This window comes from Protomyctophum parallelum (assembly GCF_964188405.1).
Source record: "Protomyctophum parallelum genome assembly, chromosome: 13".
NCBI classification, from domain to species: Eukaryota; Metazoa; Chordata; class Actinopteri; order Myctophiformes; family Myctophidae; genus Protomyctophum; species Protomyctophum parallelum.
In genome coordinates this window covers 22,980,357-23,004,548 of record NC_139708.1, presented here as the reverse complement: position 1 = coordinate 23,004,548, position 24,192 = coordinate 22,980,357, and the positions used below count along the sequence as shown (strand labels likewise).

The 24,192-nt window shown below is 45.3% G+C and overlaps 1 protein-coding gene across 1 annotated transcript; it reads left to right on the top strand.

Annotated features, from left to right (window-relative positions):
* The first annotated feature begins 6 nt into the window (after positions 1-6).
* LOC310869757 (protein kinase C and casein kinase substrate in neurons protein 3) lies at positions 7-13,768 on the top strand. The gene is made up of 10 exons (XM_083780649.1): positions 7-199; positions 2,164-2,231; positions 6,483-6,639; positions 7,188-7,423; positions 7,671-7,826; positions 8,075-8,250; positions 10,867-10,987; positions 11,372-11,442; positions 12,429-12,508; positions 12,777-13,768. Exons 2-10 carry the CDS (start codon positions 2,172-2,174, stop codon positions 12,884-12,886), a joined length of 1,167 nt encoding a protein of 388 aa, XP_083636775.1. The 5' UTR covers positions 7-199; positions 2,164-2,171; the 3' UTR covers positions 12,887-13,768.
* Positions 13,769-24,192: the final 10,424 nt, after the last annotated feature.

The window sequence follows — 24,192 nt, the reverse complement described above, 5'->3', positions numbered from 1 at the left end:
CAAGCAGCAGGGCCAGAGAAAGGGGGGACGAGCAAAGGCGGTACAGGACTGGTGGAAAATAGAGGGGAGCAAAGAGTTGGAAGAGTATGAAGAGGAGCTAGGAAGGAAAATATATCAAGTAGCGTGGAAAAAAGATTTATTCTGCTGCCAAAACACAGGTGGGCTACAAGGAAAGGACCCCAACACAGAGGACTGAGAGGTATGTTTACCAATCTTACTGTAATCTTTACCCTATATGCCTGAAATACTGTAACACGTCTTGAAGATTTGACGGATGGAAGGATCAAAATCTATTCCTGCTCCATGATTCCATTTGTTACTATATGTGTTTCCTATGTGTGCATTGGCTTATGTGTGTGACAGTCGAAACAGGAGGGGTGGGGAAGACGAGAGTATGTGCGTGCTGCCACAGCAGTGCAAGCTGACAGGGTGGAGGGGGTGGGGGGTGACCGGGGGTCTACATACATGGAAGTTCACAGACAGGCTTTTTCAGTTCAAATGAACTTCGTCTGAAGTTAGTGTTCGAAGACATATTCATTTAGGAGTACTTGGGAATCAGCTCCTTAGATACCTACACTGTACTACTATTCTTGCTAATAGCTCAAAGCAGCCACAGGGATTTCTGAGTTACCCTTGAGAAGAAAAAGCACTCGTGTGTGTGTGATCCTGGTGGATATTATTAAAGCACACTTGAAAGGTCTGGTGACTCGGATCAAATATAAACTGGTAGATGGAGAGTTGTATAATATCTATGTATTATAATGATGGTTACAATATCTATACATGTCGTCATCTGCTTGCAACAGATAGCTGAATGAAAGTCAACAAGAAAGTAATATTTATATGGAGACACACGTACAGCTAACAGACATTTCTCACATTATCTGATATGATAGACCAGAGGGACGTACAGCAGTGTTCTCCTCCCCCCCCCCCCACATGTTTCTGTGCCCTGGGGATAGTCAGTCAGCGAGGGGCAGGAAGTGGAGGTCAAGGGTTAAAAGGGAAGCAATTCATTATTTTTTCGGACATCCTGCAAAGAGACGGATCATATTGTATACAGTATGTACATGTACACACGCACACGCACACGCACACGCACACACACACACACACACACACACACAAACTCCTTTGGTTTGTGTTTCTTTCTGTAAGATGCAGCAGACACAGAGAGACAGAAGCAGACGAAAGCTCAGATGAATAGACACACACAAGCATGTGACATCCCATGAACAGAGGGAGGGAGATAGAGGAAAATCATTTAATCTAATTGTGTTTCTGTCAGGGCCACGAGGACAGAGGGGTAGACGGGGAAAACAGGCTCTCTGCTCCCCTACGAACCACCAATGGTCTTGTGATTAAAATCTGGAGTGTGGTTTATTACATTTTCTACATGCCTTTAGAAAGTGAGCTTGCTGGGGGATCATGCCTGTATAAGGCCTTTTTTTTCTCCCCCAATCTCTTGGCACATGGCCATTCACTTACTGTATGTGTTGTTTAACTTGTTTGTTTAGGAGCATGTGGATGTGCATCTTTACATTCCTATGCTTTTTGTTGTTTTGTTTTGTTTTTGCAAGCGGGCAGGGGGCGGGGTGGGGTGGGGGGGGGTCAACTTTACCAGCAAGGTAAAAGAGGCCGAGTGCGACGCCGACCCCCCTGTTTATTTTGAGATAGCTCAAGTTTCAATGCTGGGAATTCTGGGAGAGGGCATTCCATCCTTGCTGATGCACTGGCAGTTTAGAGGAACAGGCCTCTGAGAGTCTGCCCTGTGCCCTCACTCTCTGAGACAGCATTTACTCTCCTGCATTTACTTTGACTTTACAATATAAATTGAGGTCCCAGAGATAAGAAATGCCATTCAATGGGGGTCCGTAAACCTATTGCATGTCCAACTGGGAGTGCTTCAAATTAAACGGGTTGGGAATCACTGCTAGAACCGTATAAAATCTTCTCTTATGGGGGTCCCTGACATATCTTTTCAAATGGGGGTCCGCAGGCTAATAAATGTCGATTTAGGGGTCCTTGACATGAAAAGGTTTGGGAACCACTGGGCTAAACATATATCCAGAGTTATAACATTTAATGCTGACAAGACTGGTTGCTTAAAATCAAATGTTTTGCCTCAAAGTGATGATGGTAAATATAATTTTGATCACTTAGGGACGAGGATGTCGACGCTCTCATCTGAGAATGGCAGTGAAGATGCCAACCACCGAAGCTTCTGGATGGTAAGAGGAGAGAGAGAGTGTGTGTGTGTGTGTGTGTGTGTGTGTGTGTGTGTGTGTGTGTGTGTGTGTGTGTGTCTGTCTACCATAGAATGCCAAAGTCCTGACGTCACTCGCTCATTCCCTGAGTCATTTCTCCATGGAGAATACCATTGGGTCATCTTAAATCGTCTCATATAAGAATTGTGGTAAAAAAATAAACAAACTGTCTCTGTGATATTGTCGGGGAGGTGTCTCTGTATCGTTTACGACAATTCAGTCTGTGTCTAGCGAAAATGTAACTAATTCGGCAGCAGTAACATTAGCGTTTTCTCGCAGTCAGTTGATTCTTCATTATCCATAATGCTGGGATGATATGTTTAATATTCAAACACAGTTCTCATATGAGGCGATCTAAGATCCCTCTATGGGGATTATAACTGGCTACAAATAAAAAATCACACCCGTGTGAAGTGAGGGGCGCTAATATAGTAAAATCAGTGACAAACAGGGACAAAACAAACATTAAATGGCATTTAATGTTTGTGTTAGGAACAAGATGACGTTCCCTTCATTGTCAATGGCGTTTTTAAAACAAACATACCACTACCAATAACCTGTCATACATACTGTAGCCTACACCCATGCAAGTACCCCCCATTCCCAACAAATACAAAGCCCACTACAAAAATTTAACTCCACCTTGGCTAAACCAGTGGTTCCCAAAGTGGGGTCCGGGGACCCCCGGAGTCCTTAAGGCAGTTGCAGGGGATCCCCAGCTAAATGATAGTTTGGAACCAAATGGACCCTTATGGGTCTGTAACTCTGAGAGTGTACAAATGAAACCAAATGGATTTGGTTCCATTTTGTACACTCAGGATTGTTCAGGATTGTTTGAAATTACCAAACGTAAACCATGCAGTATCATGTTCAGTACCATGGTCAACTCAGTATCATGTCAGTATCATGGTAAATATCATGGTCAGTATCATGGTCAACTCTGTATCTATCATGTCAGTATCATGTCAATATCATGGTCAGTATCATGTCAGTATCATGCCACTATATGTCAGACATCTCTGTGACAGGGCTGGTAACATGTTAACATGACACAGCCTGTGACAGGGCCATGACAGCCCTGCCATTCAGTGCTGTGAGAGGGGCCTGATGTGACAGAGCCTGCCATCCATGTACAATTGAACGTATAATCGCAACAGGGAAGAAGGCTAATAATTACATTTAATCACAAACTAGCAGTCTAGTCTATATATTTATTTTTCTATTTTTTACTGTATGTTCTTCGGGCCTATACTTTTTCCTTCTACAGTCTACACACTATCTAATCTATACTCTAGTCTATACTCTCACAATGTGCCATGTTGCAACGTGTTGTGTCTTTTGAGCTTGTAGATCTGGCATTTTTGCAGAATCTGCACCTACAGTATTATGATATGCCCAGACTTGGGATTTGTTACCGGTTCATGTGGTTAATAAACCCCAAATCAGTATTCTCCATTATCAATATGGAGATAAGCGGTTTCATTCATAACTCCTTTTGTATAGTTGCAATACAATAATAATGTGTGGTTGTCACACCAGTGCCACGGTACACTCGGCACACTGTTCGGGAACCACTGGTCTACACTGCCCTAATAATAAAGCTCAGAAAAATATATTGAGTGTTCAAACAAACAAAAAAACCCAAGAACAAACATCAGTAACCCTCAAACTAATGAAACTGTAGTATTGGGTCAGGAGATGAATGAGATGAGGTACATGATCGTTCAGCTTTGTTTTCTGTCTGGTGAGTGATTCACGCTCAGCCGTGAGTGCCACGCTCTTTGTTCACAGCCCGCAATCTAGTGTTTCCGCCATGTAAACACTGCGTTCGTTCTATGTATTTTGCCACCCCAATTTGTGTGAACTACCACTTTAATACCATGGCTCTGTCTGCTTGGCCCGATAGCGGCTGCCCCAGTTTTCATCCCCTGCAACCCACCCCCTGTAATTTGGCAGACTCCTGTTGTGTTGGATATATTCACCCCCCCCCCCCCCCCTGGGCTGTCTGTCATTATGGTGCAAACGTGTGCCCTACTACTGTGCTATGTTTGCACAGTCATCTCCATCTTGTAAGCCGGCATCCCATTATGGTACATACAGTAGAGTAGACCACAGTGCTATTCATTTACACTAGGATCTACCTGTTCTAGTGGTTACTGGGACTGTTTCTGTGCATTTTGAGAACAGACTTGTTAAAGTCCGGAGCCGGTCATAGTTATACACATGAAATTTGATTATCGAGCCAGGAACGTGGCCATTTTGTTTAATGCTATGATTGGCTAGTTGGGACGTGCTTCTCTTGTAGCGGTTTATGTCTGCATACGTGATTGGTCAGCTGCTGTTCTGCAGTGGTGCTGTTGGCCCCAAGCAAGATTCCTCAGCTGTTTTCATTTAAATTTCAGACGAGTGCGGAGAGTCAGTACAAAGTAACCACAACAGAGAAAGAAAGAGACGGGAAAGAGAGAGAGAGAGAGAGAGAGAGAGAGAGAGAGAGAGAGAGAGAGAGAGAGAGAGAGAGAGGGAGAGAGGGAGAGAGGGAGAGAGGGCGGGGGGGGACGGGGGACGACACCAAGTCAAGTAGAAAACAATAGAGAGCTTAGAAAGCAGGTGAAAAACGTCCATTCAAACTTTCACTTGAAGAAAATAAGACGTTATGTACTTATATAAAGATTTAAGTATGGAAACATTTCTAATAATAATAAAGGTTATATCATCTTGGCAGTGTTTTTTTTTAATGTTATTTTGTGTGGTTTTTGCCTTATTTTTATTTTCTTTCATGGAGGGACAGACAGTAGGCCGACAGGAAATGGGGAGAGAGATGGGGGAAGACATGCAGTAAGGGCCGTTGGGATCGGGTGTTGAACCGGCGGCACACTGCCAGACTGGATTGCCAGCCAAGGTGCCTGGACCGCTGAGCCATGGCCCAGGCCAATTTTAACTTTTCTAATTAATTCAGGGGGGTTCGTTGTCCAATTGTGCTTTCTATTAGATTCAAGACTAATGGCTTCCTTTTAACATTTTATAACAGCCTAAGGTGAGTTATATTATTTAGTTGGATGCTTTTTAAAGAAAACATTTCAATAAGGACAAAACAAATTATGCCACGTGCTGGATAATAGTTACGGAAAAATAAAAACATATGCAAAACATTTGAAGGTAAAACTAAAAGTAAGAGGGACCACTCTAAACGACACTGATTTTTTTTACTAGAGACAAATAAAATTGCTTGGTTATTTTCAAAATCTGACTGGGAGAGACAGATGCACAGAGACATTCACTGCTTGTAAACGTGTCAGTGTTTGTGTGTGTGTGTGTGTGTGTGTGTGTGTGTGTGTGTCTCTGTGTGTGTGTGTGTGTGTGTGTGTGTGTGTGTGTGTGTGTGTGTGTGTGTGTGTGTGTGTGTGTGTGTCTCTCTGTGTGTGTGTGTGTGTGTGTGTGTGTGTGTGTGTGTGTGTGTGTGTGTGTGTGTGTGTGTGGGTGTGTGTGTGTGTGTGTGTGTGTGTGTGTGTGTGTGTGTGTGTGTGTGTGTGTGTGTGTGACTGTGTGTGTGTGTGTGTGTGTGTGTGTGTGTGTGTGTGTGTGTGTGTGTGTGTGTGTGTGTGTGTGTGTGTGTGCATGTGTGCGTGCGTGCGTGCGTGCGTGCGTGCGTGTGTGCGCGACCACAGAAGCTTCTAGAGAGAAAGAGAGAAAGAGGAACAGCGTAGGGGAGAGACTGAGAGTGTGGTGTGTGTGTAGGCGAATGCAGGCTGCCAGGAAAATTGAGGAAAGATTTCCAAACTCCACATCCACAAACAAAACACTTGCTTTGGATTTGGCCTTTGCCATCCTCTGCCCTCTTGCTCTTCATCTGTACTTTTACAGCTCACCAGCAGCTGTCCACACCACACACACACCCCAATGACCCAGTCAGCAGCAGCAACAGAGTTTTACACAGAGTAACCCAATGCTTTTTAACAGCACTTCTGACAGCTTGAGAGTTGACCTCTGACGATAGAATCACGTCACAGTGGTTTTAAAGGTGTGGAAGAGGAGAGACAACCTGTGTCTTATTAGGGCTATGGACCAGAGGCCAGGTTCAGGCTAGCTCTGAACAGAGCTAGATTCATGCCAACAGACACTCTTGTCTTTGAATCCAATGATGGGTCCAACATCTATTCCACATTTATCGACTATAGGCCTATGGTTAACCCCCCCTCTCCCCCGCTGTCCTCACAGCCTGGGAACTATCAGCGGACAGTGAAGCGCACAGAAGACGCCTTCCAGGCATGCAATGACGTCGTGGCATGTTTCCAGGAGCGTGCACGCGTCGAGAGGCAATATGCCCAGCAGCTCAGTGAGTGGAGCAACAAGTGGAAGCCCCTAGTGGACTCCAGTGAGTACTGCACCCACGGTTAAGAAAACGACACACTCAGGCGACCATCACGTCCGTCGTCCACACACCACATTCCCCTGTCACCTGGTTATCAAATCACTGGGATACTCTTTTCACTGGATGACAATTCAGTTCAAGTTCTAGGAGACACAATATCAATATTTTAAACTATATATAATCTCAATTGACATAGAAATGCTTTCCATTGATGTCAATTTTCAACAATCATCACAAACAAAAAATTGCAGCGCAAAAGCATTACTATGTCACTATGGCTGAAGGCCAAGCTGTCTGGAACAGAGTTTATATATGTCTTACCCCTCAAAAGTAGACCAATCATAAATATTTAAACAAATCGATTTGCCCAAAGGAGACATTATACCACCACACACTAGTCCACGTGCCCACAAGCAGCCAGTTTATCAATGCAGGGACAACAAGTATAACTTCACCACTGATTTGTGCTGTTTTGATAACTCTGTATGCATATTGTGAACAAAGCAGCACGGGGAAACCATGCTGTTATTTGACTCTAAGTCTTATTGCAGGTCCTCTGTATGGGTCCCTTCTTAAGGCATGGCAGTGTTTCCTGTCCTCCGCTGACCGATTAGCCTCTTTACACTCAACCGTCTGCCGCGCGCTGGTCGCAGAGGACGGGGACCGTGTCAAGACGTGGCAGAAGGACTCCTTCCAGAAAAAGTTATTCGGAGGCTTCAAGGAGTCCCAGGACTTTGACACGGGCTTTGCACGTGCTCAGAAACCCTGGGCCAAGCGTCTTAAAAAGGTCTGCATGCACGCTTCCTTCTCTCATAATATATAAAACTAAGCTTACAACATTGTTTTCGCACTTCACAGTCTGACACTGTTATAATGTTGCCTCATCAGATCACATTCTCTGAGATACATGTGCAGAATATAGATCCAAATCAGTCCAAATTGTCCACTGAAAGTAACAGTTTCTCCTCTGTGCTCATCCCGAGTACTGGTTGACAGCTAGGGTGACTGTTTTGTTTATGTCATGCCTGTCCCAGCTGGACAAAGCCAGGAGGGCATATCACAAAGTCAGTCGCAAGGAGAACTCTGCCCTGGAACGTGAGGCCCATGCTAAGGGAAACCCAGACATAGCCATCGAGAAACAAAAGAAGATCCAGGAGGAGAGAGAGGTGGCTCAACAGGAGGCAGAGAAAGTAAGCAGCGGTCGTTCAGGGTCGGCGTATTGTGTGTGTATGTGTGGCACCATTTGGGGTAGACAAAGGTTTGAAAGACTTCACGGGCCCTATAGGGGGGCCTTCAAAAACATGTTTTTGTATGATTGTATGTATATTGTACTGTATACTGTTTAGATATAAATGTGTATACACACCGTAACACGTACAACAGGGCTCTTGCATATAGGTGGTACATTGTTCCAAACGCTCATTTCATTCTTCCACAGGTGCGTCTGCGCTATGAGAAGGTTCTTGAGGAAGTGACCAGGTATGCCCCTCGCTACATGGAAGAGATGGAGTCTATATTTGACCAATCACAGGAGGAGGAGAGGAAGAGGATCAGCTTCCTCAAACAGGCATTCCTCTCCATTCACAGACACCTGGATGTCACCACGAACGAGAGGTACCCAGAACACACATGTGATTGTCTGCTGATGCTCATGAAATAGTATATACTATAATATAGTATAATATAGCTATATTATAGCGCCTTTATTGAAGACGCTGTACATAGATTGTGCGTTACATTCACACATACATTCACACACCGATGGCGGAGGAAACCATGCAAGGCACCAACCTGCACATCAGGAGCAATTAGGGTTTCAGAGTCTTGCTCAAGGACACTTCGACACTAACTGGGGGGCCGGGATCTAACCTTCCCGGTTCCTATCCAGCTGCTCTACCGACCACTCTACCCCTGAGCCACTGCCGCCCCCAATGTGTTTTTGCTGTCTGTCAGCATTTGTCTGTTTCTGAGAACAAGAGAAGGGGGAGAGAAAGTGAAAGAGAGAAAGACAAAGAGAGAGGGAGAGAGACAGAGAGTGAGAGTGAGAGGGTGTTTGTCCTTCATAAATAATCCCTTTTGCCCTTCCTAGCCATGCCTCCTGGCAGCAGGACATTTTGCAGTTAAACAATAAACTGTATTCATTTAGACACTTCAGCTTAGGATGAACCATTTACCAATTATTGCAATGATATTGCATTCAGTTTGGTGGTGTGGCTCGAGTCTGCTCATGTGATATTACCCAAATTACCTGTGCAAACATGACACAGAATCTGAGATCACAATCCCCCCCCCCAGAGCAGAGCATAAAATACATCAAATATCACAACACATATCATAATGCAAGCCACAGTGCAATCCACGGAATCACCCTAGTAACAATATGGCACTAAATGCCACAGGGAGGAGGCCAGGAAGTGGAGGAAATTTGACACTGACAGCTGTGCGAGCGGCTTTGACAGACCGCCGAGGGAACGAGGGCATGTGTGAGATAGCTTGTAGCGAATTAGAATGAAGAGATTGAATGTGGAGAGACAGACTGACTTGAGGGAATGTGTATGAATTAACGGTTAGTGAATGAATGGGGGGTGGTGGAGGGGGGGGGGGGTCTGGGGAGAGTGAGCCTGAGCTAGCCTGTACTGTAAGCCTCCTGCCTTCCGTGCCTATAATGAATAATGATACCAGTGACGGCTCCAGAACATTGTGTTTGGGGGTGCTATGGCTATTTAGAGGGGGGGGGGGGGGGGCTAATGCATCTTGGTTTACATAGAAGTCAGTCAATTGGGCTTGTTTGGAGGGGGGGGGGGGGCTTAGGGGAGGCTAAGCCTCCACCAGAGGGGGCTAAAGCCGTCCCTGGAGCCGTCCCTGAATGATAGTGTCCACAAAGATGTCAGTGAAATGAAACTAAACATAAAATAATACACAAATGGATTTCTTTCTTTGTTTACTTTCCTCAAGCATAATTTTTCTGCGTAATGAAAAAGAAGGGCCAGTATACTAGTGACAAATTGGTCAGCCTCTAATTTGGTATTTGTTGATTAACCCATTTTTGGCGGGAACCGCTTTTGGTAAGCAAAAGCATTATGTTATGCTTTTGCTTTAGCTATTGAAAAATAGCAGATCTACAAGCTCATAGCGCGCCACCGAGTGGCGCGCTACGAGCTTGTAGGTCTGCTATTTTTGAAAAATCAAACTGACTGACACATAGAAACATAGCTTTTTCAGAAAACTGTCAGGATGTAGAAGACATTTTTAGAATATCAGGTCAAAATGAGTTAAGGGTTGTTTGGATTTATAATCGCCACTTTTATCTTGCTGACAGCACAGAGAGCACAGTGGAAGATTTCTCAGTGAATTAATTAGGTACAACACCGCCGTCTCCGCTGGATTGTGGTGATCAGTGTGTGTGCTCTAAGAAGGATGTTCAAGTTTTCGCAGGCCCGTTTCCTTCGTCTTGTCTTTGACAGTCTAATTGGACCTAACTATGGTAAATAAATCAATAATCTGAGCCCCAATTAAGCCATTTCAAAAATGTGGAATAGATCAGGGTGAGGACCCGGCATCAACGATTACCTCTGTGATTTTCTCATGCAGCCGGCTGAGAAAATCTTGGTTTTGGTTTAGACTGCAGCTAAATTATACTTTAACAAATCTGCAGAGGCTAAGGGGAGCGGTGGGCCAAATACTGCATGGTAAAATTGTATCCTGTATTGATCTGTTTACTATACTCTGTTATGACTTAGGTTGCCTGGTATTTTGGCAAAGAAAAAAGGAAAATATCAATATAAAAAAAGTGACAGGAACGGAAACATTTAAATACAAATAAATCTGTCGGAATGAGAATTATTCTATAGACTCTCTCTCTCTCTCTTTGTCTCTTCCCTGTCAGTTTGTCATTTTGAATGTACCGTACATAATAATAATAATAGCTCAAATTTATATAGCGCTTTTCTAAATACCCAAAGCTGGGCAGGAACCCATTTTGGTGTTAGCATTATATGTTATGCTTTAGCTATTGAAAAATAGCAGATCTACAAGCTCATAGCACGTCACCGAGTGGCGCGCTACGAGCTTGTAGGTCTGCTATTTTTGAAAAATCGAAGAACGACTGACATAGAAACATAGCTTTTTCAGAAAACTGTCAGGATTTAGAAGACACTGGCCTAAATGGGTTAAATGTAGTGTTTGTGTTGATTGGTGTGTAATGGCCGTCCTTGTTCCTGTGTACTATAGTGTGAAAGCAGTGTACAATGAGCTCCACAACACGCTCATGGCCATCAATGAGCAGGAAGACCTGCGCTGGTGGAAGAACACACATGGACCCGGCATGCCCACCGACTGGCCTCAGTTCCAGGTCCCGTGCACTCTCTCTCACTGTGTGTCTCGCTGTCTATACTCGCACACACGCACGTGCGCACGCACACAGGCACACACACACACACACACACACACACACACACACACACACACACACACACACACACACACACACACGCACACACACACACACACACACACACACACACGCACACACACACACACACACTGCCAGCATAATACAGCTCACTATGTTAGATGTAATCCTGTTATAGTTTTTCATGTGTATGCCTCTACTTGTCTCAGTGCTTGTTTTCATAAGTTACAGTGCATACAGTGCAGTGTATTGTTTTATGTCTACATGTTTTTTTCTTGTGTGAATTTCATACACACTTCATGCTTGATTTGCTTGTGGACACAGGAGTGGACGCCTGAACAGAAAAGCAAAAAAGGCAAAAAAGTAACGGAGAAGAAAGGAACGATAGAGAGAAGGTGAGTGGGCTGTCCACGAACATCCGGGGGTTCCAACGTTCGCTCGTTAGGGTTGTCACTCTTAATTAAGGGGTTTGGACCAAGGGGCCAGTGAGGCGCTCCAACGTTGAAGCACGGGGCCCTAGTGGTAAGAGGAAGGACTGCAGGCGGACCCGTGGACGAGGAAACCCCGTGCAGCTGGGCTTTAACATTGAGCACTCGGTTGCACTTCCGCATTGAACCACCAAAATTTGGTGGTCCAATGTGGAAGTAGACGTTTTGAGACGGTCCTTCCGGGTGCTTCAAAATGCCACTGAGCAACTTCCACTGACATGAATAGCGGAGGGGGCGGGGCTTCGCGCCAGATCAGTCTCTATCCTTCTTTATACTGTATGGTTTGAACCATTGTTTGTTTGTTTTTTGGGGTTTTTTTACATTTCGTTTTTTACATTTTTTTACTAGAAAATATATCTAGGCGAGAAAGCGATATGAAGAGTACTATGTTCATGTTGTGTTTACATGTTACTAGCCTCGATACCCAGGCTTTCATTTCGTCTGCGCGAAAGATGAAAGCCTGGAAAAAGCCGTGGGCTGAACCAGTCTAAAAGTGGGAGTCAACCCTTCCGCGTAGGCGTCGCTCTAAATGATGTGACGTAGCGCTGCACTAGGGGGGAGAGGAGGGGCCGGGGGTGACGGACAGATCGATGAGATCCAATCAGGGTGCGCGTTTTTCTGAGCCGCGGCCCTCCCATCTAGGCCAGAAATGTCTCTGCTTAGGTCAGGCTAACATGTTACTAATAATGGTGTTAAGCACCATTATTAATCCTTCCCGGCCGGGGACACGTTGTGAACTTAACCCTTATTTCACTGATCTGAAAATATGTAGTTACAGCTTGTAGATCTTATCTTTTTCAATATAGCTAAAGTAATCCTTAAAACATGGGTTAAATGTTGTACATGGCTGTCTCTCCATCACGTGTGTTTTTGTGCTTGCTCACCTCCGTCAGTGTGATGATAGGAGGAGTGAGAGTGAGAGCCCTCTATGACTACGTCGGCCAGGAGACAGACGAGCTGTCCTTTAAAGCAGGTGAATAAATGTCCATGCAGAAGAATGTGTGTAAACGGTAAAATCCTATAAGCCTTTATTTTTTATAGAGACAGGAAACATGGAGAGTAGGGTATAGTGACATGCAGCAAAAGTTCGGGTACTATCGAGTACTACACATTCTCCTGTGATTGGCTTTATATTTGATGTTTTAGGACATCTACAATAAAACACTATTCACATATTATATGTAGTATCTAGTAGTAGAATATAGTCACATAATATCCTGTTTTTAATTTCCTTGTCTTAGGTGAGGAGTTCTTGAAAGTGGAGGATGAGGATGACCAGGGTTGGTGTCGAGGGATGAAGGATGCCGGGCGAGAAGGACTGTACCCTGCAAACTATGTAGAGGCGGTCTAGTGGTATTATAGTGTCCGTATTATGTAATGAAAATCAGCATGGGATTGATGGCGACTGAGCTGGCCTGTATGTGGCCTACGGTATGTATGATGAATGCTTCATGACAACCACAACATGGAACCTGAAAGTCTGCCAGTCTATAGTTTATAGTAGGCTGCTGTGTCCAGTTCTTATCCTAAAGATATTGGCTGTCATGCTGAAAAGATGATCGCAGTGAGGTGGACATTTTGACATAGAGATTTACATAAAAATGACCTATCCAGGTTGTGTAGCCTATTAAAGATAACAAATGCAAATTAATGCAATAATAGGAAAAGTAAAATAAATATGCTGGACTCTGAAGGTACAGAACACTACATTATTAACCACTTGGTGCTGAGAATAAATAATATCGCAAGACTGCTATTTTAATTGTCATTACTTGTTTTTCCCCTGCACACTTCAATGAATTGCGTCTTCATATAAAATCGCTCACGATACATTTTCATATGAAGGGAGTGAAGCTTTTTATGTGGTCATAATCCATCACCAGTAGCATTATAAATTAAGTTAAGCTCATTAGATAGATTGCTTTATTACATGATCTGTTTTTTGTTCCTGTTTTATGAATAATATACTTGGGTAACACATATGTTTTCCTGTCCATAATTGTGTCTGTCTGTAGTATTTAATCACTATGTGTGCACCTATCCTCAGTAGCAGCAGCTTAGTACAGGACAGGCGCCTTGAAATTCCTGCGCTTGCCTTGCCTTCGCCTTGTCCAGTTCTTTGCCATTATGAATGTGTGTGTAAGCGCTGTATGTATTTGTATGTATGGTAAGAACCACAAAACTGCCTTTGTCAAGTTTGAAATAAAATTTGGAACTTGTTATACTGTCAGAATCTCGAAGCTTTCTTGAATTTGTCATGAACTCTAGGTGATTTGTGCACGAGTACACATTAATTTATCTCTGAGTAAATGCCACAAAGGATTTTACTGTGTGTGCGTGCGCGCGTGCGTGTGTGTGCCTGCGTGTTGAGAGTGCAACAGATATAAACCCAGCTGTGTTTAGGTCAAACGGCGCTGCATGTGATATCATCAGAGTGCAGGCATCAGTCAAGCAAGCACATCAGTGTTCATGTTTCAGCTCGTCAAGATGAAGACAGAGATATGATGTGAAGTTTTACAGCACATCATGTATTATTACACTCCAGTGCACACATGTATACATGTATTCATAACGTACCCACCCGCCCTCATATATAAATACACTCATGCTTACATGATGCAAATACACAGTCATACATGTGCGTGCACACACACACACACACACACACACACACACACACACACACACACACACACACACACACACACACACACACACACACAGTAAAATCAAACAGACAGGGTCCATTGAAGTGTCTGCTTTTTCACAGAAGTAATGGAGTTAATGATGTCACCCTGAAAGGATTTCCTCCACCTGACAGCTTGCTTGCAGCGTACATGTAGAGCTACAGTGTCTACTGTCAGAGCCAGAGAGAGAGAGAGAGAGAGAGAGAGAGAGAGGGAGGCAAAGATCCACGAGTTTGCATTCACATCATGAAGAATGGGGCCACATCTTAAAGCCATGAACTGTGCGTGCGTGCGTGCATGATTTAAAATCACACCACATACCTGGGTTCCTAGGAGACTCGCCATTTCATTTATAGCCCTACTCCGTAGTATGATGGTGTCTGCAAGCCAGAAAAAAACGTTTTATTTATAAGCCTATAGTAAGTTTGTAAATTAATTACTGTTGCCAATCACGGCATTCCATGTGTGTGCTAATTTATACCGTGGCTGAGAATAGCTGATCTACAAGCTCGACGTTGCATTATATCTGCTATTTTCGGCTATAAATTAAGCATTTCCTAGTAACTTATGGTCCGTTACAGACATTTATATCCATTAAGCAAGCTTGTCTTGTAGGCCTACTAAGTACAATGTAACACACACACTCAGCAATTAATGTTAACTTGTTTGTCATAAAGCAATTAGACTGGAAACAGCTCATTTGCATGCTAATTATGCTTGACATTAATTGCAATTTAGATGCCATGGAGATCTCTAAAGTTTAACCGGTCATCCATTAAATGTTGTGGGGTCAGTAAATGTTGTGCACCCATGCAGTCGTCCACCCTGCAGTTCAGAGTCAGAGCCTCCTGATGGAGGTGTATTTATTTATGTAACACATGGGGGGGCCCTTGTGATCTTCACATGTACTTTCACTCTGAACCAATCACATGGGCGGACACGGCAGTGCCATTTACATGCGGTATCCTACACATTGATTGCACCACTCACTGGTTTAGGCCAGGGGTTCATTGTGTCAGGTCAGCTCATTAAGCACAGTTTATTGGCTGGTCATTTGTAAGTGTATCCTGGTTAAAAGAGGTTTACCTTACATTGGGCATATCAGTCAGCAGAGGGCGCTAAAGGATTGACGGCACGCAGTGTGCCTGTCTTGAGGAGAAATACTGTATGCACACTGAAGTGGTGGCATAATGGGAAAATGTCTTTATTCCCTCATCTCTCATGTTGTGACAAGCAGAACTTTGGGTTGCCATGGAGAGAGCTGCTGAAAGGAGGCCATAATTAAATGAGCTGGAGATGCTTGTTTGGCTGGCTCCCTACATTTCGAGACATTAATGAGGAAATTGCATAGGCCCTTCAAGGCAATGAGTCCATGTATGTATAATGAGCATATGTATGATTACTGTTTAGTGCTGTGAGGTGAAGACTCAGTGCCACTGATTCTGTAGGGGGATGAGTAGCCTATATACAGTATGTGATTCTCAAACATTGTCAGCTTGACTGTGGACCCCGATTTGAGAAGGTTTTGTACTTTAGGGATGAGAGAAGATTTGTCAAGAGAGAGAGAGAGAGAGAGAGAGAGAGAGAGAGAGAGAGAGAGAGAGCGAGAGAGAGATTGTTTGTTTGTTTGTTTGTTTGTTTGTTCCCATTGAGTAGGCTACAGCATTGCAATAGATTCCTTTTTTCCTTTTAACATATAAACAAAACAAAAAAACAAGGTAACAAGGTTGCAGATCACCATAGTCCAGGCAATCTAGCCCATTTTAGACCCAAAAAACAGACTAATTAAAATAGTTTTTTTTTCAACAGATATCATTTCTATGAGGTGTCTAGAATAACATACTAAAAGTCCTAAGAAATCCTAGATGCGGAAATATGTTTAATTCTCATCAATTCAAGATGTGTGATAATACCTCGAGAAAACTAAACACCCTAATGGGCTTTTTTTTTTCTTTTGTTCTATCACAATGAAACTTTCCACAATGAATCTTAACATGAAAACTAAACTTTTTTGTATTACAAGTTTCTCTGAAACTTAATTTGAATATGCAAATTAGATTACTATATATTGAATATGCCCACATTTGCATATCACGAAAATTACTTTCCCCCAAAATGTATAATATTTACATTGTTGTTTGTTAATGATATCAAACACACTGATCAGACTTTCATGAACCATTTCATAAAAATATTGTGACTTCATATAATAACATCAAAAACATGTATGACAAATGCATAAATCCGTCAAATCTTCCTCCAACCATCCTACTGCTAATGGTTGATGGCAATGCTGCTTTTGGACTGGCCTCTAACCTGAAACCTGCCGGGCTTGGTTGTACCTACCGGGGGCATAACCCCCACCGGTATAGTCCTCAGGGTCACAGAGGCACACAAGCCTCCCCACCACGACAAGGTAGCAACAACAGGGGAGGTTCCCCTGCTAACGTGGCCCAGGAAAGAGAAGTCTGGAACTCTATGCAACCCGACTTCGGATGAGCGGATGAAGATGGATGAATTTGCAAAACATTAAAGGGATTGTGTCATTGTGACATTAAAAATATATGAATTAATGTCACATGTGAAACCTTTAAGGAGTAGGAAAGACACAACATAATTGTAGCGACAGCTGTGTGATGGAGTCTACCTGGAGGAGACAGAGCTGTGTGATGGAGTCTACCTGGAGGAGACAGAGCTGTGTGATGGAGTCTACCTGGAGGTGACAGAGCTGTGTGATGGAGTCTACCTGGAGGAGACAGAGCTGTGTGATGGAGTCTACCTGGAGGAGACAGAGCTGTGTGATGGAGTCTACCTGGAGGAGACAGAGCTGTGTGATGGAGTCTACCTGGAGGAGACAGAGCTGTGTGATGGAGTCTACCTGGAGGTGACAGAGCTGTGTGATGGAGTCTACCTGGAGGTGGGAGAGCTGTGTGATGGAGTCTACCTGGAGGAGACAGAGCTGTGTGATGGAGTCTACCTGGAGGAGACAGAGCTGTGTGATGAAGTCTACCTGGAGGAGACAGAGCTGTGTAATGGAGTCTACCTGGAGGAGACAGAGCTGTGTGATGGAGTCTACCTGGAGGTGACAGAGCTGTGTGATGGAGTCTACCTGGAGGTGACAGAGCTGTGTGATGGAGTCTACCTGGAGGTGGGAGAGCTGTGTGATGGAGTCTACCTGGAGGTGACAGAGATGTGTGATGGAGTCTACCTGGAGGTGACAGAGATGTGTGATGGAGTCTACCTGGAGGTGGGAGAGCTGTGTGATGGAGTCTACCTGGAGGTGACAGAGCTGTGTGATGGAGTCTACCTGGAGGTGGGAGAGCTGTGTGATGGAGTCTACCTGGAGGAGACAGAGCTGTGTGATGGAGTCTACCTGGAGGTGGGAGAGCTGTGTGATCGAGTCTACCTGGAGGTGACAGAGCTGTGTGATGGAGTCTACCTGGAGGTGGGAGAGCTGTGTGATGGAGTCTACCTGGAGGTGACAGAGCTGTGTGATGGAGTCTACCTGGAGGTGGGAGAGCTGTGTGATTGAGTCTACCTGGAGGTGACAGAGCTGTGTGATGGAGTCTACCTGGAGGTGGGAGAGCTGTGTGATGGAGTCTACCTGGAGGTGACAGAGCTGTGTGATGGAGTCTACCTGGAGGTGGGAGAGCTGTGTGATGGAGTCTACCTGGAGGTGACAGAGCTGTGTGATGGAGTCTACCTGGAGGTGACAGAGCTGTGTGATGGAGTCTACCTGGAGGTGGGAGAGCTGTGTGATGGAGTCTACCTGGAGGTGGGAGAGCTGTGTGATCGAGTCTACCTGGAGGTGACAGAGCTGTGTGATGGAGTCTACCTGGAGGTGGGAGAGCTGTGTGATGGATTCTACCTGCAGGTGACAGAGATGTGTGATGGAGTCTACCTGGAGGTGGGAGAGCTGTGTGATGGAGTCTACCTGGAGGTGACAGAGCTGTGTGATGGAGTCTACCTGGAGGTGGGAGAGCTGTGTGATGGAGTCTACCTGGAGGAGACAGAGCTGTGTGATGGAGTCTACCTGGAGGTGACAGAGCTGTGTGATGGAGTCTACCTGGAGGTGGGAGAGCTGTGTGATGGAGTCTACCTGGAGGTGACAGAGCTGTGTGATGGAGTCTACCTGGAGGTGGGAGAGCTGTGTGATCGAGTCTACCTGGAGGTGACAGAGCTGTGTGATGGAGTCTACCTGGAGGTGGGAGAGCTGTGTGATGGAGTCTACCTGGAGGTGACAGAGCTGTGTGATGGAGTCTACCTGGAGGTGGGAGAGCTGTGTGATGGAGTCTACCTGGAGGTGGGAGAGCTGTGTGATGGAGTCTACCTGGAGGTGACAGAGCTGTGTGATGGAGTCTACCTGGAGGTGGGAGAGCTGTGTGATGGAGTCTACCTGGAGGAGACAGAGCTGTGTGATGGAGTCTACCTGGAGGTGACAGAGCTGTGTGATGGAGTCTACCTGGAGGTGGGAGAGCTGTGTGATGGAGTATACCTGGAGGTGACAGAGCTGTGTGATGGAGTCTACCTGGAGGTGAAAGAGCTGTGTGATGGAGTCTACCTGGAGGTGGGAGAGCTGTGTGATGGAGTCTACCTGGAGGTGGGAGAGCTGTGTGATGGAGTCTACCTGGAGGTGACAGAGCTGTGTAATGGAGTCTACCTGGAGGTGACAGAGCTGTGTGATGGAGTCTACCTGGAGGTGGGAGATGTGTGATGGAGTCTACCTGGAGGTGGGAGATGGCCTGCAACAGCTTCAGGTGCGTCTGCAGAGTACAGGAACAAAAAGACTGGGATGGACTGAGACACTGCTGCAGCCAGGGGATGTCCTCCCAGAGGTAGGTCACCTGGCCTCTGTGACCCTGAGGACTATACCGGTGGGGGTTATGCCCCCAGTAGGTACAACCAAGCCCGGCAGGTTTCAGGTTAGAGGCCAGTCCAAAAGCAGCATTGCCATCAACCATTAGCAGTAGGATGGTTGGAGGAAGATTTGACGGATTTATACATTTGTCATACATATGAATGGTGTTTTTGATGTTATTCTATGAAGTCACAATATTTTGATGAAATGGTTCATGAAAGTCTGATCAGTGTGTTTGATATCATTAACAAACAACAATGTAAATATTATACATTTTGGGGAAAAGTAATTTCCGTGATATGCAAATGTGGGCATATTCAATATATATTAAGCTAATTTGCATATTCAAATTAAGTTTCAGAGAAACTTGTAATACAAAAAAGTTTAGTTTTCATGTTAAGATTCATTGTGGAAAGTTTCATTGTGATAGGACAAAAGAAAAAAAAAAAGCCCATTAGGGTGTTTAGTTTTCTCGAGGTATTAGCACACATCTTGAATTGATGAGAATTAAACATATTTCCGCATCTAGGATTTCTTAGGACTTTTAGTATGTTGTTCTAGACACCTCATAGAGATGATCTATGGTGAAAAAAATTCTATTTTAATTAGTCTGTCTGGAAATGCTACTTTGCCTGGACTACCATGCTGTCAGCGCAATAACCTCAGAAACACTGGGCAAGGTGATAACCTCTACTACTTGTTTATTATACATACACGTAATCTGTTTTGGACATATAACCAAGGCAATTATGCATCGCAACAACATTAATTCTGTATGTATTCACAATGGAGAGCTGTATGAGCTGCTCTGATTTGTACCATTTTGTGATGGTTTTATCTTTAGCATTTCCAACAACACTAGACCGTGGTGCTGGGCAATATTCAAGTGTAACAGTGTCTGGCAGCTAACTCCAGATGTACTCAAGTGCACTCACTCACTCTCCCTCTCTTTGCTTTCTCTCTCTCTCCTTTCTCTCTCACCATAAGCTCTACATCCCGAGGGAAGCATTTTGTCCCAAAAGGCCAACAGAGTGCCAGTCGAGGGGGTTAGAGAGTGATGTGGAACATGGATAAACACCGCCCCACCACCTGTAGTCACATACCCTGGCATGCCAGGAACACTTAAGCCTAAACCATCGTTTTTCTGAAGGACAATAACCAAATCCCTGTGGAATTCACCTTACTTCACCGGTAAGGCTGTGGCCCACACGGACTAATTCTCAGCAGACTGACAACGCAGAGTTATGACTGATTCCTTTGTTGTGTGCCAGTGGCAAGCACTGAAAATCGCATATCTACAAGCCCACTGCACATTGTGATGCAAAAGTACAAAGTAAGCATTGAGAGTTATAGGAATTAGAAATTTATAGGGGTGCACGGACGTCAAAGAAATCCATGTCTGCATACAAGCACTGCCGTGCATGGGCCAGAAAAAAACAACTAACTAATTTATACTTTGTACAAAGATATATCTCACAGAAGATCAATTATTTCTGGCGTGGATGCATCATGTTTTTACCATCACGTCATAGGATATATAAGAACTTAAGAAGCATAAATTCCCTTTTAAGATGGCGCAGCGAGCGTGCAGCCAGGTGCTCAAGAGGCCAAGAGAGGCCTGTTTTGTCTACATCAGGAAATAGGGTCATCTAAGGAGATACTAGGTAGTGCTGACTGTCTTGGCTTCCATGTGTATGAGTATGGTATTCCTTTCAAACTGCCCGAAAATAATGAGCAATCAGGAAAATGGTTATTCTCGCATTTCAATTAGCCTAATTAAAGAGAGGGCAGCGGGCTACTCATAAGGATGACTGGCACAACAGGGCTGTGTTTGTGTGTGCGCGTGCGTGTGCGTGCGTGTGTGTGTGTGTGTGTGTGTGTGTGTGAGAGAGAGGAGAGAGAGAGAGACACAGAGAGAGTGAGAGAAGATTCCCCAAGGGGTTCAGCCACAGCACTGCATCAGCAGTTCGGATGAGGCATTAACTATTCTCTCTCCACAGTCCCTCCCAGTCACTGCCCACGGAGAACAACAGATAACCAAACCTTTGTCTGACTTATGATTGCTTCAGATGCATCTCCAGATAAGCAAACCTGTCTCTCCATCAATCTCTGGCTGATTATTGACATTATTGAACCTACTAGCTGTCCATTTGTTCAATCGAGCGTAGGACCTCCCAGATAGTTGATTCCCCATAACTCTCTCTCGGAATTGACTGACATAGATCAATGAGAATGAGAGTGAATGAGAGGGTGAATTAGTGTACACCCCCCCCCCCCCCCCTCCAAAAAAACAAAACAAAACAAAAAATAGTTCACATGAGCCAGTTCTAGGGAAAACCACTCGTCCGATCGACTTGGCACTTGACACGGCACTTCCTTGGGTCCTCAGCAATACACCCGCCAATATGAAGTTAATCAGATAGACGGACGGACGGACGGACGGACGTTTAATTTCAAGGACCCCCAGTTTGACATGCATATTAGTCTACAGACCCCCATTTAATGGCAATTCATATTGTAAAATCGATGTTAATGTAACTCTGATAGGGTTCCATTTGTACACTCTCAGAGTTACAGACCCATAAGGGTCCATCTGGTACTCTCTGGTACTCCCTGGGTCCCCGGACCCCACTTTGGGAACCACTGGCCCACATCCATGTTTGACATTATAGCATACCTACCCCCACGGTACCGTGGAGTGTGTCTGTCCACAGTACCGCGGAGTGTGTCCACACGGTACCGCAGAGTGAGTCCACGGTACCGCGGAGTGTGTCCACACGGTACCGCAGAGTGAGTCCACGGTACCGCGGAGTGTGTCCACACGGTACCGCAGAGTGAGTCCACGGTACCGCGGAGTGTGTCCACACGGTACCGCAGAGTGAGTCCACGGTACCGTGGAGTGTGTCTGTCCACGGTACCGCAGAGTGAGTCCACGGTACCGTGGAGTGTGTCTGTCCACGGTACCGCAGAGTGAGTCCACGGTACCGTGGAGTGTGTCTGTCCACGGTACCGCAGAGTGAGTCCACGGTACCGTGGAGTGTGTCTGTCCACGGTACCGCAGAGTGAGTCCACGGTACCGTGGAGTGTGTCTGTCCACGGTACCGTGGAGTGTGTCTGTCCACAGTACCGTGGAGTGTGTCTGTCCACAGTACCGTGGAGTGTGTCTGTCCACAGTACCGCGGAGTGTGTCCACACGGTACCGCAGAGTGAGTCCACGGTACCGCAGAGTGTGTCTGTCCACGGTACCGCGGAGTGTGTCCACACGGTACCGCAGAGTGAGTCCACGGTACCGCGGAGTGTGTCTGTCCACGGTACCGCGGAGTGTGTCTGTCCACAGTACCGTGGAGTGTGTCTGTCCACAGTACCGTGGAGTGTGTCTGTCCACAGTACCGCGGAGTGTGTCCACACGGTACCGCAGAGTGAGTCCACGGTACCGCGGAGTGTGTCTGTCCACGGTACCGCGGAGTGTGTCCACACGGTACCGCAGAGTGAGTCCACGGTACCGCGGAGTGTGTCCACGTCATCAGCCTGGCAGTGCTATCAGTGCCAGGCTAACAGTAGGTAGGCTATCAGTGCCAGGCTAACAGTAGGTAGGCTATCAGTGCCAGGCTAACAGTAGGTAGGCTATCAGTGCCAGGCTAACAGTAGGTAGGCTATAGGCTGGCAGTTAGAGAGTTAGTAGAACTCCAGCATCCATTGTGACAGTGAGAGAGCCAGATGGCCATGTAGAACACACACAGTGACACCAGCTTACACACAGCTCCTCCTGCTGTAACGCGTGCACGCGCACACACACACACACACACACACACACACACACACACACACACACACACACACACACACACACACACACACACACACACACACACACACACACACACACACACACACACACACACACACACACACACACACACACACACACACACACAGTTTGATCCCGGGCTCCCCCAGAGTTTAGTGTGGAAGTGTCCTTGAGCGGGGTCCTGAACCCCGCGCCTAATTGCTCCTGATGTGCAGGTTGGTGCCTTACATGGTTTCCTCCGCTGTCGGTATGTGAATGTAAGCGACTTGGATAAAGGTGCTATATAAATGCACCATTTACGCACGCACGCACACACACACACACACACATTTACATGCAAGAGAAGCGACACACCAACATCACCTGATGTCTGTGATTCCCTGGTCATTTGTCCCACTCCCTTCATGTCCCTCCACACCCCCTTCTTGCTTCTCCTCTTCATTTCCCTGCTACTTCCGTTTCAGTCTGATGGCCATAGTTAATTGGCTGCTGTCTAATTGCAGCTTATTATCTTGGGCAACCAAACATGTGAGATGTAGCAAACAAAATATTTCTCCAACTTTCATTCTGTCTGTCATTTCCCACTCCAAACCCCGCGTTTATGCCTGGATGTGTTCACTCGATTTTGTTTTATCTGTTTACCTTTCAAATTGCTCACTTCATCTCTCCCAAATTGTCTACAAGAAACATACATAAATGGAAAATGGTGCATTTTTATAGCACTATAACACTTTATCCAAAGCTCTTTACATAGATTGCATTACATTCACCCATTCACACACCGATGGCGGGGGAAACCATGCAAGGCACCAACCTGCACAACACTTGGACACTGACTCTGAGGGAGCCGGGATCGAACTTGGAACCTTGCGGTTCTATCTATTGTACCTATACCGGCTACTCTACCACTGAGCCATATGCCTCTCCACATATTAATACAACAACACACACCCATCCTGAAGATGCCTATGCATGCATATACACATATAGGTCCTGATTCTTCAAAAACGAAATGCGCCAGAGTGTAACGGTGGCGGAAACAGATATCGTATTTATCCGTCCGATCAAGCTACGTTGAGATGACGTGTTATTCAATTTACAATTTTACAATTTAGGCATTTAGCAGACGCTCTTAATCCAGAGCGACTTACATTTAAGCAAGAACAAAAGCATAACAGCACATAAAAGCATTATATCATTATTCAGAGAGTGGTGTGTACCACAGGTGCGCAGGTGTATCGCAGGTGTATGTCATACTGAATGCAGCGGGTGCAAAGTGATCGGAAAAGCACCCGACAACCTCA

Excerpts from the sequence above, each read along its gene's own strand:
- LOC310869757 (XM_083780649.1), top strand. The coding sequence starts at position 2,172 with ATGTCGACGCTCTCATCTGAGAATGGCAGTGAAGATGCCAACCACCGA. Across the intron at positions 2,232-6,482 it reads ACCACCGAAGCTTCTGGATG|CCTGGGAACTATCAGCGGAC; the intron begins GTAAGAGGAGAG and ends CTGTCCTCACAG. Across the intron at positions 7,827-8,074 it reads CTCAACAGGAGGCAGAGAAA|GTGCGTCTGCGCTATGAGAA; the intron begins GTAAGCAGCGGT and ends ATTCTTCCACAG.